This window comes from Polyodon spathula, chromosome 3, assembly GCF_017654505.1.
Source record: "Polyodon spathula isolate WHYD16114869_AA chromosome 3, ASM1765450v1, whole genome shotgun sequence".
NCBI lineage: Eukaryota > Metazoa > Chordata > Actinopteri > Acipenseriformes > Polyodontidae > Polyodon > Polyodon spathula.
This window is the reverse complement of record NC_054536.1, coordinates 49153594-49166116: the sequence shown is the minus strand read 5'-3', so window position 1 is coordinate 49166116 and position 12523 is coordinate 49153594. Positions and strand designations below refer to the sequence as shown.

General features: G+C 34.2%; 1 protein-coding gene across 1 annotated transcript in view; it reads right to left on the bottom strand.

Annotated features, from left to right (window-relative positions):
* Positions 1-12272, bottom strand: part of LOC121313142 (tensin-3-like) — a 165238-nt gene extending 152966 nt beyond the window's left edge. Inside the window, exon 1 of the mRNA XM_041245357.1 lies at positions 11989-12272. Within this exon, the coding sequence (XP_041101291.1) occupies positions 11989-11997 (9 nt within the window). The 5' untranslated portion in view covers positions 11998-12272. The remainder of the gene's footprint in view (positions 1-11988) is intronic.
* Between the last annotated feature and the right edge of the window lie 251 nt (positions 12273-12523).

Here is a 12523-nt window from a genome sequence, read left to right as displayed (position 1 = left end):
ACCTTTTACATAAATGAAACATTTCTAGTTTCTTAACCTTGCCTTATGCATGAATTTCAGCTGCTATTGGTTGTCTTGTGATGACAACATGATGTGTAACGTATTCACCACCCTGTTTTCTTATAGTTTTGTTTTCCAGGTTATGCTGATCAACATTACAGAAGATAACAGATAACAGAAAAGTGATATATAAAAAAAACTATGCATACCTGGCCTCACAGGATCAGGATTATCCTTCATTTTTAAACTCAATAAAAATTTAATTAATCTACAAACACAGTAGAATAGCAGCCTTACAATGCCCATTTGAAAGTGCAGAACATTAAGTAATGGACAAACAACAGTAAGTGTTGAATTAGTAATAACTGTTTTCGAATGCAATTAGAGTTTTTTATGCCACTTAAAATATTTCTTCCTAACTTAGATAATGAGATTAAAAATGATTTGGTTTTTGCTCTTTTATTACAAACAATTCAAGTGTCTGTCTCTCACATTGTGGGAATGTTGTCATTAGTTCCTCAGAGTTTGAGTTTGAAATCCCACTTACACATTGATATCTAAATATATACAAATGAACATTTCTGCATTGGGTCTTGGTATTGATGTAACAGCAGTAATTGCATCAGTGCACTGTAATTTCATTGTTTGGAATAGTATCTAATTAGCTGGTTAAGTTTATAGACTAGTCAATTGTTTAAAAAAAATCTAAACGGAAAAGGTTAGCAAACAAGTTTTTTTTTTTTTTTTTAAAACATGGATATTTGTAGCAATCTAAACAAAAGTACAGTATTTACAGTACGTACATGAAAGATTTATATACCTTCATGGGTACTGTATGTAGCCTACTAGAATATCAGCTTTTTAATACAATAATTGTATTTTTAAAATGTTAAAAAAATAACAATAACAATATACAGCAACAATAATAATAATAAATACAGGTAATATATATTGTTTGCTATGAACAGTTTGTATATTTGTGTATGATTATTAGCTTTAGGTTGTTTTTTTCACATTTAGGTTTTCAAAAGTTTAATAACTGATTGTTTGCAATAGCATAGATCAGGTACATAATTGTCTACACGCAAGAATTATTCTGAACTGACAAATGTAAAGCAGGTTTTTATTGGTGAGTTTATTACACATTCTTAGATCTTGATGTTGTTTAGAATGATCAAATTGGAATGAGTAATAATTTGATTGAGGACCCATGTAATATATTTTAAACTTATTTTTCAATATGCTTTTTTTTTTTTTTTTTTTTTATAAAAATGTTATTTGTAAACATCTCAGCAATTAAAAAAATACATTTTAAAAAAGCTGTCCCCATGACATTGCTAATGCTTTATAAATAGGTACCTGTAAAATTCTTCTTATTATTATTATTATTTTTTTGCGGAATCGCATTTGACCAAATTTACTGTGAGGTCAAAACGTTATGGTGGGATCATTTTTCACAGCTTTAACATTCTCAGTTTGATTGTAATTTCAAACACCCATGATCATTTCTGAAGTAAACCTTAAAAGAAAACAAAAGGTAAACTTCGTTACAAAACCAGGTCTGTTTTTTTAAATCACTTTTTAAATGAATTACTTTACTTCATTAACAATACAACTTTAAACTCCATGCTGTAAGAGGTGAGTCTAGAACAGTGATGAGTTCCCCACCCCTAATTTGCAGCTCTACATACTATAGGTTAACCACGCTCAGAACCACCCAAACAACCTAGCAGCAGAGACCCCATCCATGCTTGAGGGGGGATTTCAAAAGTTCATGGAACCCACTGAAAACCCTCACGCCTTTTAATAGTTGAAGCCCATCCATCATTTTGAAGTACAGACAGATCAAAGTGATACAAAATGAAAGTGCATTGTAATTTATGAAAACAGCAGGACTCATTTAGTGTGAAGGGACATTCTGTGCTGTGCTTTTTTTTTATTGTGAATAGCTGCCAAAGAGTATGCTAAAGACAGTGTTACATTTATTACCAAGTTTCTTTTAATAATAAAAAAAAAACTAAAATATTTTAAAATGTAAGCCAAAAATGCTGTTAAAAAAGCCTTGAAAAACCATACTAACCGTTATTTGCTTATCCAGTTTCACAGCCATGTTTAGCATATTCCACGAGTATAAAGTGATGTTATAATTATATTATTTGACGGAGTCGTGGATTAGTTAAAAACTATGCCTGTTGCAGTTAAATGCACAGAAGATACTGTACCAATATAGACATTTGGCTCACTGATGAAGTGGTTTTGGTATTAGTCCTTTCCTAAACATTGTGTTGTTAAAGTCATTGTTCTGTATGCAGTTTTCTGTGAATTTCAGCTCTGATTCAGGTTACGAGCAGTTCATCCTTGGCTCAATAAAGTCAAGCAGAAGGGAATGAAAGTCAAATCAGTTTCAAAGGGGCTGGCAGCACTCACCTGCAACAATTTAAAGATTAACAAACAAAACTAAAATGGAATTTGTATTACAACCTTAAAGTGTGTTTTTTTACAAATACATATACATTTAATTGTAATGCTGGGAAACTGAAATGAATGAGTATAGCTTTTTTTATTAAATCAATAGATCAAAGCTGACAGTGACAGAGTTTTCCAGCAGGACCTCTCCATGTTCTGGTCAAGGGTTTTAGTGTTTTCATTATTTGAGAACCACATTCCTGGACTGAGTTGTTAAAAGACATGTCCCATGCGTCTATTTATAACCATGTAATGGTACCATTAAATGAATAGGTAATTTACCAATTGCCCTTTCCAAATTACAAGCCAACTAATAGCAGAATTTACTGTTTCACTCATTAGTGGAGGTAGATAAGAGATACAAAATCCTTTGAATTACTTCAAAACAAGTGTAATTATTACTGCAAACAACTACTTGTTTGTATTACCAGAGGTTTCAAAAGAAAACAAATGAGAATACAGAAGGACAGAACTTGTCCAAAAATACAAGAACAGGTTCGACATTTCAGTCCAAGTGACATCCACCGCTGTGTAGAAGGGTTATGCACTGCAAAAGCTCTGCAGCAATACTGCAGAAGAGCATTCCAAATTGGGTCAAGAAAGGCAAGCCACAATGACATTAAAATATACCAAACTGCTATATTATCAATATGTTCCAAAATGTTGGACCTATTAAACAAGATCTAAAAGATCGTGTATTTCCCCCATTTGCGTCTGTTGACAAAGAGTTAAAATTGGTACACATAAAACTCATTTGATTGTCTTTGCATATTTTTTTTCAAATCTGATTCACTTGGCATTACCAAACAATTTGATAGCTGGGTTTTGCATTTGGAATTAGTAGTAAAGATATAATTATAGTCCCCTTTTCATTCTATATCATTAAATAAAGCCTCTAAGTCTATAATTTCCATAACTACTCTTGATTTTCTGTCAACTACATTTTATTTAATTTTTTTTTTAATATAACATAATTGAAGGAAGAGGGTTGGTTGTTTTAAACATGGAGGGAAAAAAAAAAAACTTGAAAAGGTATAGTATTCTGATTAATGTTTAAAATACATCCAGTATTTCCTGTTGCTGTATCGACAACACTATGGGGTAGCAAAAAGCAAAACATTCTGCCTTAGCTGCATGAATACAGGTCACCAAATTATATTATTAGGCACTAATAGGGTTATTTTTTTGGTAATCATAAAAGTAGTAGATTTTAAAATGGAATGTCCTTAATTAGTTTTACCCTTTGTACTGCCCTCAGCTTTTCTTAGTTCAGCTTTGCAGTCGTTATCTTATAGAACTTTCTTATATTTTATATTTATCTATACTGTGAAATATATGTTTTTCATAATCTTCGTATACGACAACAGTCCAGGGAAACCTTGCATACCTGTAATTGTTCATACCTTTCCAGAATCTATGTGTGGATTTCACAAAGATAATACATCTATCTGCATCAATGTGTAAATCTGAACCAGGCTCAGTTGTCTCCTGGAGGGTTTAGGGCTCAGCAAAGTAGTTTGCTGAGCCCAGAAAGCAGGCTGGACAAGCAGCTTTAGATAAGTGAGCAGTTTCTGTACAGTGCCCCCTTCTCTCTCCAGCAGTTCATGCTCAGCAGAGATTGTCCCTCAGATGTAATTAGGGAAGGAAGATTAAAAAAAACACCAAAGAAAACAAGCCTAAAAATAATAATGAATAAACTGTAGTAGATTAAAACTGAAGCTAAAAAAAGAATGCTGTCACATGATGAGCCATTTAGTTAAAAGGAAGGTTGGAAAGGGTCATCAGTTGCCATGGTTAGGTATTTGGCCAGTCTGGAATTTCTGCTACAATCAGTTTAAAGAATTAAGTGAACTATGCAGTAGATGTGGCAAGATGGCCCTGAGCACAGGGCTGGGTCACACAACAGCACATTGACAGCTTTATACTTTAAAGACCCTTCCACAGAACCAAGGGCCATGCTATTGCTGAGAAGGGAGTTTCAACTTTAAGGTCAGTGGGGAAGCTCAGCTTACAGGAAGTTGTTTCTGCAGGAAGACTCCTAAACTCTGGCCCCTGAACCAAAAACAACTAGCTTGTAATGTTAAACGTTGCTTTATATTAAATTCTTCTGATTATTATAATTATTCTTTTTTGGAACTGATGCAAACCTTTTCAGCCTTTTTTCTGAGTTTTTAAATCATTCCTAATCAGCTACTGGAGGTTTTCCACAGCTATACAGTTACTTCTGCAAGTTGTCCATTGTGGAAAAGCATAACCTCATCAACACAGAGAAACAACGATAACCCCACAAAAAAGCTCTTTATATCCTCGTCCACAAGATGACTTGATTTGACAAATAAATTAATTAATTAATTAATTAAAAAAAAAAAAAAAAAAAAACAGTTTTGGCAGAAAGGAACAATTAAACAATTGAAATGTATTTTTTCTAAAAGAATACAAGGTATGTTTAAACTTTATATTTTTAAGCTGCAACCATATAGAGATAAGAGATATATGTGTGTAATGATCCTGAGCATCCTGAGATAAGAAATGAAAAAGTTTTACTGGCATCTATTTTTTTACAAAAATTCTGAATCCAAGAAGATTTTTTTGTAAATTGTATTCCATTCAAGCTGAATTTTGCATGTGACAAGCAGCAGATTAGAAACAGGCAGGAAGCTGGGCTGACTGATGGAAATGAGAGCTAACTTCATCATGCTGGGGGGCAGAACTGGAAAGGCTAAGTAGAGACAGTGTGTCTGACTGATTCTTTCCTTCTAACCTGTTGCCATTGACACTCAGCAGTATTTTGAATATAGGCTGCTGGTGGGCTCATTTCCCTTCCAGCCAGTTGAATGAGGAGTCTGGTTCCCATGAAGATAACAAAATCGGACCTCCATGCACTCCAGACAGTACTTACTTTAGAATTACCGTTTAACCCTCTAATGCAATTGGAATGGAATTTTTTCAATAGGCTTACCATTAAAGAGCAAGAGAAAAAAGAAACACATTGAGTTGTAATACATCTTTAAAGGTATTACCAATCATATTGCCCTTTCTGGATTGCCTGCTACTACACTACCTGTCTCCAACAGAAAAATGGAGGAACATACACTACAAATGGAACTTTCAAACTAACATTTCAGTGATAATTGATTTCTAAACCCTTCCTGTGTTTTGTCTCTTTTCAGCTTCCTCCTAATGGAAAGCACATCCTTCATAGCTAGCAGGTTCCACTTGGGAGTCACAAGAATGTGACCTCAGCTCTTATACCTGAAAAGACATTCTCCCTTTCAATTACTGAACATGCTTTTGCTTGTATAGCTCTGATTGAATACTTATTGAGACTTCATCCATTTGCCTTTGCTTATGTCTTCCACAATCCCATTTATCATTCTACAACAGAAAAGTCCCATTTAATCGAAATACCTACAAACTGCCTCATGCAAATGAATACACTCAAGGCTGTGTTGGCTTGCCTGAACAGCTCAGGTCTTTAAACAGGTTGAGATTGGATGTACTTTAGTTTCAGGCTTACAATGTTAAAACAAAAACAATGTTAAACATCTAAAATTTCCCTTGAATCTGACTCATGAAAAAGAACATCAAAACAGTTATACCCATGTCCTCTTTTTTTGCTTGAGCTATTAATTACTTTTTAAGTATTCTTTTTCTATAATAATGCCAGCTAGCACAAACTGAATGAAATTTGATCCTGGATTTTAACAAAAGAAGTAAAAGAAAACTGAATTTCTTAACTTGGTCACATACAAAGTAGTTCTTGTATTATTTTTAAAAACAATCTACTGACCTTTTGGCGAAAGAAGTATTAAAAAGTATTGGATAAAGTATTATCATTTGAATAAATAAGAAAACAAGATCTATGGCATAAGGCACCAGCAGTATGTTGACCCTCTACATTATAAAACAGGGCACTGGGATTTTTATTGCACCAGTCAAAGCTCAGCTCCACCTAAGAGCTACAGCTATGGCCAAAAGTTTTGCATCCCCCTATAGAATTAACTCATTTTGCTTGTTAAAGTTGAATGAAACCTGCTAGGTAATGTTACGGTTCCTATTTAGGCCTACTTAACTAAAAACTGATAAAAACTGACAAATTTGACATTTCAAAATCTAACATGAAATACTGTACTACTATTATGGCTTCCGGTAGACTTTGGCAATATCATTTTGTAGTAAGTCTTTTTTTTCGAAACTAAGTTTACATTGATTCATGATGGTCAAAGATCTAAATTATGTTCATATCATTTTTTTTTTTTTTGTTTTTTTTTTTTTTTTATGTCTCAAACCTAAAATTCTAGGTGATGTTAAACAATTAGTCATAGCTGTAGTATGAAACACTCAATGGTCTTCATCACTGAACTGAGGCCATGAGACAGTGAGCATTGTATATAATAAGCGTGTCCTCCCAATGTATGCTGCAAATAGCCTTTGCAATCCTTAGGAAAATATCAATCGCCTTAGTAGGAAGTTCTAGTTTAGAGTTTCCCTCTTTTTCATGACTTCATGCCACCACTTAACTCCTAATGACAGTTTTTGACAAACTATGAATCAGCACTTGCCATAAGCAACCCACAAAGCCAGCATAAATTTGTAGCTTTCATGTTGTGCAAACAACACGCAGCTATTATTTTAGGGAGAGGGGTCTTTTTCATTCAGGTACCTTCTCAGTGTGCTGTGGGAATCTGAATCTCAAGAGTCTTGTAAACCTAACATAGTTTGTATTACTATAAACCGTAAAACACTACTACATTAAATTAATGTTATTTGTCCCCGAACCCTATAGTAAAAGTGTGCATTTCACAATTTAGTATATTTGTACCGTTATCATAAATAAATGGAGGAAAAACCCTATTAGCTTTTCAAAAATAGAAAAAAAAGATTTAAATTAGAATGCTTTAGAATGTGCTTTTCATTATTAATTTTTCCCCCTTACTAAAAGTTTAACTTAAAGTGTAGTTTGATTACAAAAATAAAATATGGTTGTCATACTATACATTGTGTTAACACGTACACATGTACACGTGGTTAGAGAATGATGTCGTATCATACCAAAGCATGCAGTATCTCACTAAGACTTTATGACATGAAGTTGAATGAAAAAATAAATACCCTGAAATAATTATTTTAGTTTTTTTAGTCTGTTGTGATGAACTACATGAAGTTTGATATTCAAGTAATCTTTCTGTTGCTAATAAAGAAAGGAGTCACACTGTCAACAACAGCATAGAACAGTTTCATGAATATTTAATAACTACAGGGTTTGTGAAGGGCTCTGTTGAACAGAACAAGAAAACTACAATCACTTCTAGAAAACAGATTTTTAACTTTCTGAACCAGAAATGATTACCTTTGCTGGACTGTGTTGTTCAATGTAAAAAAAAAAAAAAAGGAATGAACAGAAAATACATTTAAAAGACATACATTAAAAGAGTTTTCTCTAAATGTGATTGGCTTACGACTCTTACATTTGGACGAGAAGCTAAAGCTCAAATCTGTTTTTAATTCAGGAATTCTGTGCAAACAGATTTTGGGTCAACGTCATGAAGCACTCATGAATATATATATATATATATATATATATATATATATATATATATATATATATATATATATATATATACTGAGTGTACAAAACATTAGGAACACCTTCCTAATATTGTGTTGCACCCCCTTTTGCCCTCAGAACAGCTTCAATTCGTTGGGGCATGGACTCTACAAGGTGCCGAAAGCATTCCACAGGGATGCTGGCCCATGTTGACGCCAATGCTTTCCACAGTTGTGTCAAGTTGGCTGGTAGTGGATCTCTACTCCGAATAGCTCATTCCATCTTAAATCTTTTGTCATGCCCTTTTACCCTCTGAATGGCACACATACACAATCCATGTCTCAATTGTGTCAGGGCTTAAATATCCTTCTTTAACCTGTCTCCCCTTAAAGTGGATTTAATAGGTTACATCAATAAGGGATCATAGCTTTCACCTGGATTCACCTCGTTAGTCTATTTCATGGAAAGAGTAGGTGCTCCTAATGTTTTACACACTCAGTGTGTGTGTGTGTGTGTGTGTGTGTGTGTGTGTGTGTGTGTATATATATATATATACAGTGTCTTGCAAAAGTATTCAGACCCCTGACCAATTCTCTCATATTACTGAATTACAAATGGTACATTGAAATTTTGTTCTGTTCGATATTTTATTTTAAAACACTGAAACTCAAAATCAATTATTGTAAGGTGACATTGGTTTTATGTTAGGAAATATTTTTAAGAAAAAAAAAAAACTGAAATATCTTGCTTGCATAAGTATTCAACCCCCACACTTTAATATCTGGTAGAGCCACCTTTTGCTGCAATAAGAGCTTTAAGTCTTTTGGGGTAAGTATGTACCAGCTTTGCACACAGTATCGGAGTGATTTTGGCCCATTCTTCTTGGCAGATTTGATCCAGGTTGTTCAGGTTGGTTGGACGACGCTTGTGGACCGCAATTTTCAAATAGTGCCACAGATTCTCAATGGGATTGAGATCAGGACTTTGACTGGGCCACTGTAGGACATTCACCTTTTTGTTCTTGAGCCACTCCAATGTTGCTTTGGCCTTGTGCTTGGGATCATTGTCCTGCTGAAAGGTGAATTTCCTCCCAAGCTTCAGTTTTTTAGCGGACTGAAGCAGATTCTCTTGCAGTAATTTCTCCTATTTTGCTCCATCCATTCTTCCGTCAATTGTAACAAGATGCCCAGTCCCTGCTGATGAGAAGCATCCCCACAGCATGATGCTGCCACCACCATACTTCACTGTAGGGATGGTGTGTCTTGAGGCATGGGCGGTGTTAGGTTTGCGCCACACACAGAGCTTTGAGTTTTGGCCAAAAAGCTCTATCTTTTGTCTCATCTGACCACAAAACCTTTTCCCACATTGCAGCTGGGTCACTCTCATGCTTTCTGGCAAACTCCAGACGTGCTTTCAGATGGTACTTTTTGAGTAACGGCTTCTTTCTTCCCACCCTCCCATACAGGCCAGTGTTATGCAGAGCTCTTGATATGGTTGACTAGTCCACTCCCAGCCATTGAACTCTGTAGCTCCTTCAAAGTGATTGTTGGCCCCTCTGTGGCTTCTCTTACAAGTCTCCTTCTTGCTTGAACTTTGCCTTTTGAGGGACAGCCTTTTCTTGGCAGTGCCTGGGTGGTGTGATGCAGCCACCACTTCCTGATTATTGATCCAACTGTGCTCACTGGATAGCCAAACACTTGGATATTATTTTGTACCCTTTCTCTAACTTATGCATTTGTATTACTTTATCTCTAACTTCTGTAGAATGCTCTTTGGTCTTCATTTTCCTTCAGATTCACAGCCTTACCAATGATCCTTCAACAGTGTGACAGCAACTTTAATGGTTCACAGGTGGAGGCCAATGGTAAGGTAATTGTTTTCTCGTTAGGGCAATTTCTTTCATCGGTGCAAACTGGGAGCAAGATATTTCAGTTTTTTATTTTTCTTAAAAATATTTCCCAACATAAAACCAATGTCACCTTACAATAATTAATTTAGTGTTTCAGTGTTTAAAAATAAAATATCAAACAGAACGAAATGTCAATGTACCATTTGTAATTCGGTAATATGAGAGAATTGGTCAGGGGTCTGAATACTTTTGCAAGCCATATGTGTATATATATATATATATATATATATATATATATATATATATATATATATATATATATATATGTGTGTGTGTGTGTGTGTGTGTGTGTGTGTGTGTGTGTATATATATATACACATAATAAAATTACAGCTTTTGTAAAAATGGTTCATGGGAGGTGATTCATTCATGCCAACTCAACTGGATCACTTTTAAGGTGGATTAATCTTTTGGTTTGATTTGACAATATTATGCACAAATCTTAAGCATATGAAATGTATTGACAAAATAAAAATAATACAAAATAGATCCTGTGGGCAGGCTAGCTGTGTCATAAATCAACACAATGAAGGATGTTGTTGCTGGAACCTGAAATGACATTAAAGGAAACAACATAGTTCATATGCATATGGGCTATGACACACTAGACCCAAAACAACCTGAAAAGGCACAGCAATATATGTGAGCAATATAACTCTTTCTCTGCTTGTAGGATCAAGCAATGGAAACAAATATGCAACTATTTATTTCTATACGTTATATAATCTCCACAAATTAATACTGTTCCCAAAGAAAAGCTGGCCTAAAAATAGTGGCAGATCTAAACATTGCTGTTAAAACTGAGCCCTACGTGGAATTTACTGACAGAATACACTAGATAACATTTTTGAAGGCTTGCTACAGAATCTTGTAGTACTACCTATGAATATCACATCATAACAACATAACATCACCTTCCCACAGCTAACCCAAACTCTGCATAATAGAAGACCGTAAAACAAGTCTTTACTGTTAAATCTTTAAATAATTTATGTGGAAGGACAACATGATTAACTGCTATGGTATGTAAAGGAAGCTCACTTAAATATACATAACCAGTAGTTTCATACATTAGTGAAGACCCCATCACATTTTCATACCACTCATAATTTTATTATTGCATGGCAGATGAAAAACACTGTTAATATTTTAAAAGGTTTCTTATAACTGGCACACTAAATCTTTAGGATGTCCTACACAAACCAAACCAGACTTCAGAAACAGTTGCCCTGTACAGTAATTCATTTACCCAAGTACAGTATTTTAATTTTTTTAATATGCATCAGTTTCATTAAATCCATATGCAACAAATGTAAAAGGAAAAAAAAAAAAACTCAGTGGAAAATTTTAAACTGTTATGTTCATGGTTAACAGTATCACTAAAGCATGAGTAAATACAATAAGTTATCAGTAAATCCATGATGACTAAATAATACTTAGGAACATGGCAAATCTTTTTTTTTTTTTAAATCAGACACACCTTCAACAGCATGAATGCTAATGAAAACCAACTTTACTTAAAAAACAGGACATATAAATAGTTAATTTCCTGAAATATGACTACTTTTTAGCAGTAACACATCAAAAAGCATTTGTCCGGGCTGCTCCCTGTACTCTGTAAGGTCAGATCTTGTGAAAGGGAATGCATACACCTTTAATCAGTGACCTCTGCAGAATAATGGTTTTCGAATCTTTAATCAAAGAAAAATTTTATCCATGTGTGATGAAATAAAACCGTATTATGATTACTATTCATATTATTATCAGTAGTGGTATTATTATTATTATTATTATTATTATTATTATTATTATTTTATTTTATTTATTATTATTATTATTATTATTATTATTATTATTATTATTATTATTATTACTGCTTACTTAAACCTTCTTATATTAACAAATATAGTACTCATATCTTTTTGCCAGACAGGCATAATCTGCCAAGGGAAAAACTTTTCAATATTCGACTGGATACCTGTGTGTTACCATGGTACTTGTAAAGCAAGTCAGAAAACATTCCCAGATCATGTCGCATGACCTATACTGAACTTAAAAACTTTACCTCTGACATGGTGTTGATTGTGTCTTGTGGCTGACATGTGGAGCAAATGGAACACTGCAAAGTTCATCCTCCAGAAAAACCAAACTCACGGTGCAGCACATCAAGATCTAGCCCAGGTTTTTACCAATGCTGTCCAGCTTTACTGTCCCCACTTTATATCCATATTACTGACCTGTCACATAAACTCTTAAACCTGTTACTCCCTAGCTATGCAAGCCCTTTCATATTTGCCACGCCATGGCAGATGAGAAGATTCCCCTCTGAACAGCACTACTGAGATGCCTATTATGCTGACCTCATTCCTTATCCCAAAACCTAAAAAACTGCAAAAGGATAGGTCTGATGCCTTGGCTCCAGCAAAGGAAATCAGGCTTTTCCTCTCTTGGTGGGAGGGTATATTCTAGATACAATAACAAGGGATAAAGAATTGAAGGAAGTTACATGACAATGCTACTGACCCTCACTATACAGCAACAATGAGATAATAAAGACGTTTTTATTTTTTTTAACTGTTTACTGTACAAACAGTTTTGAC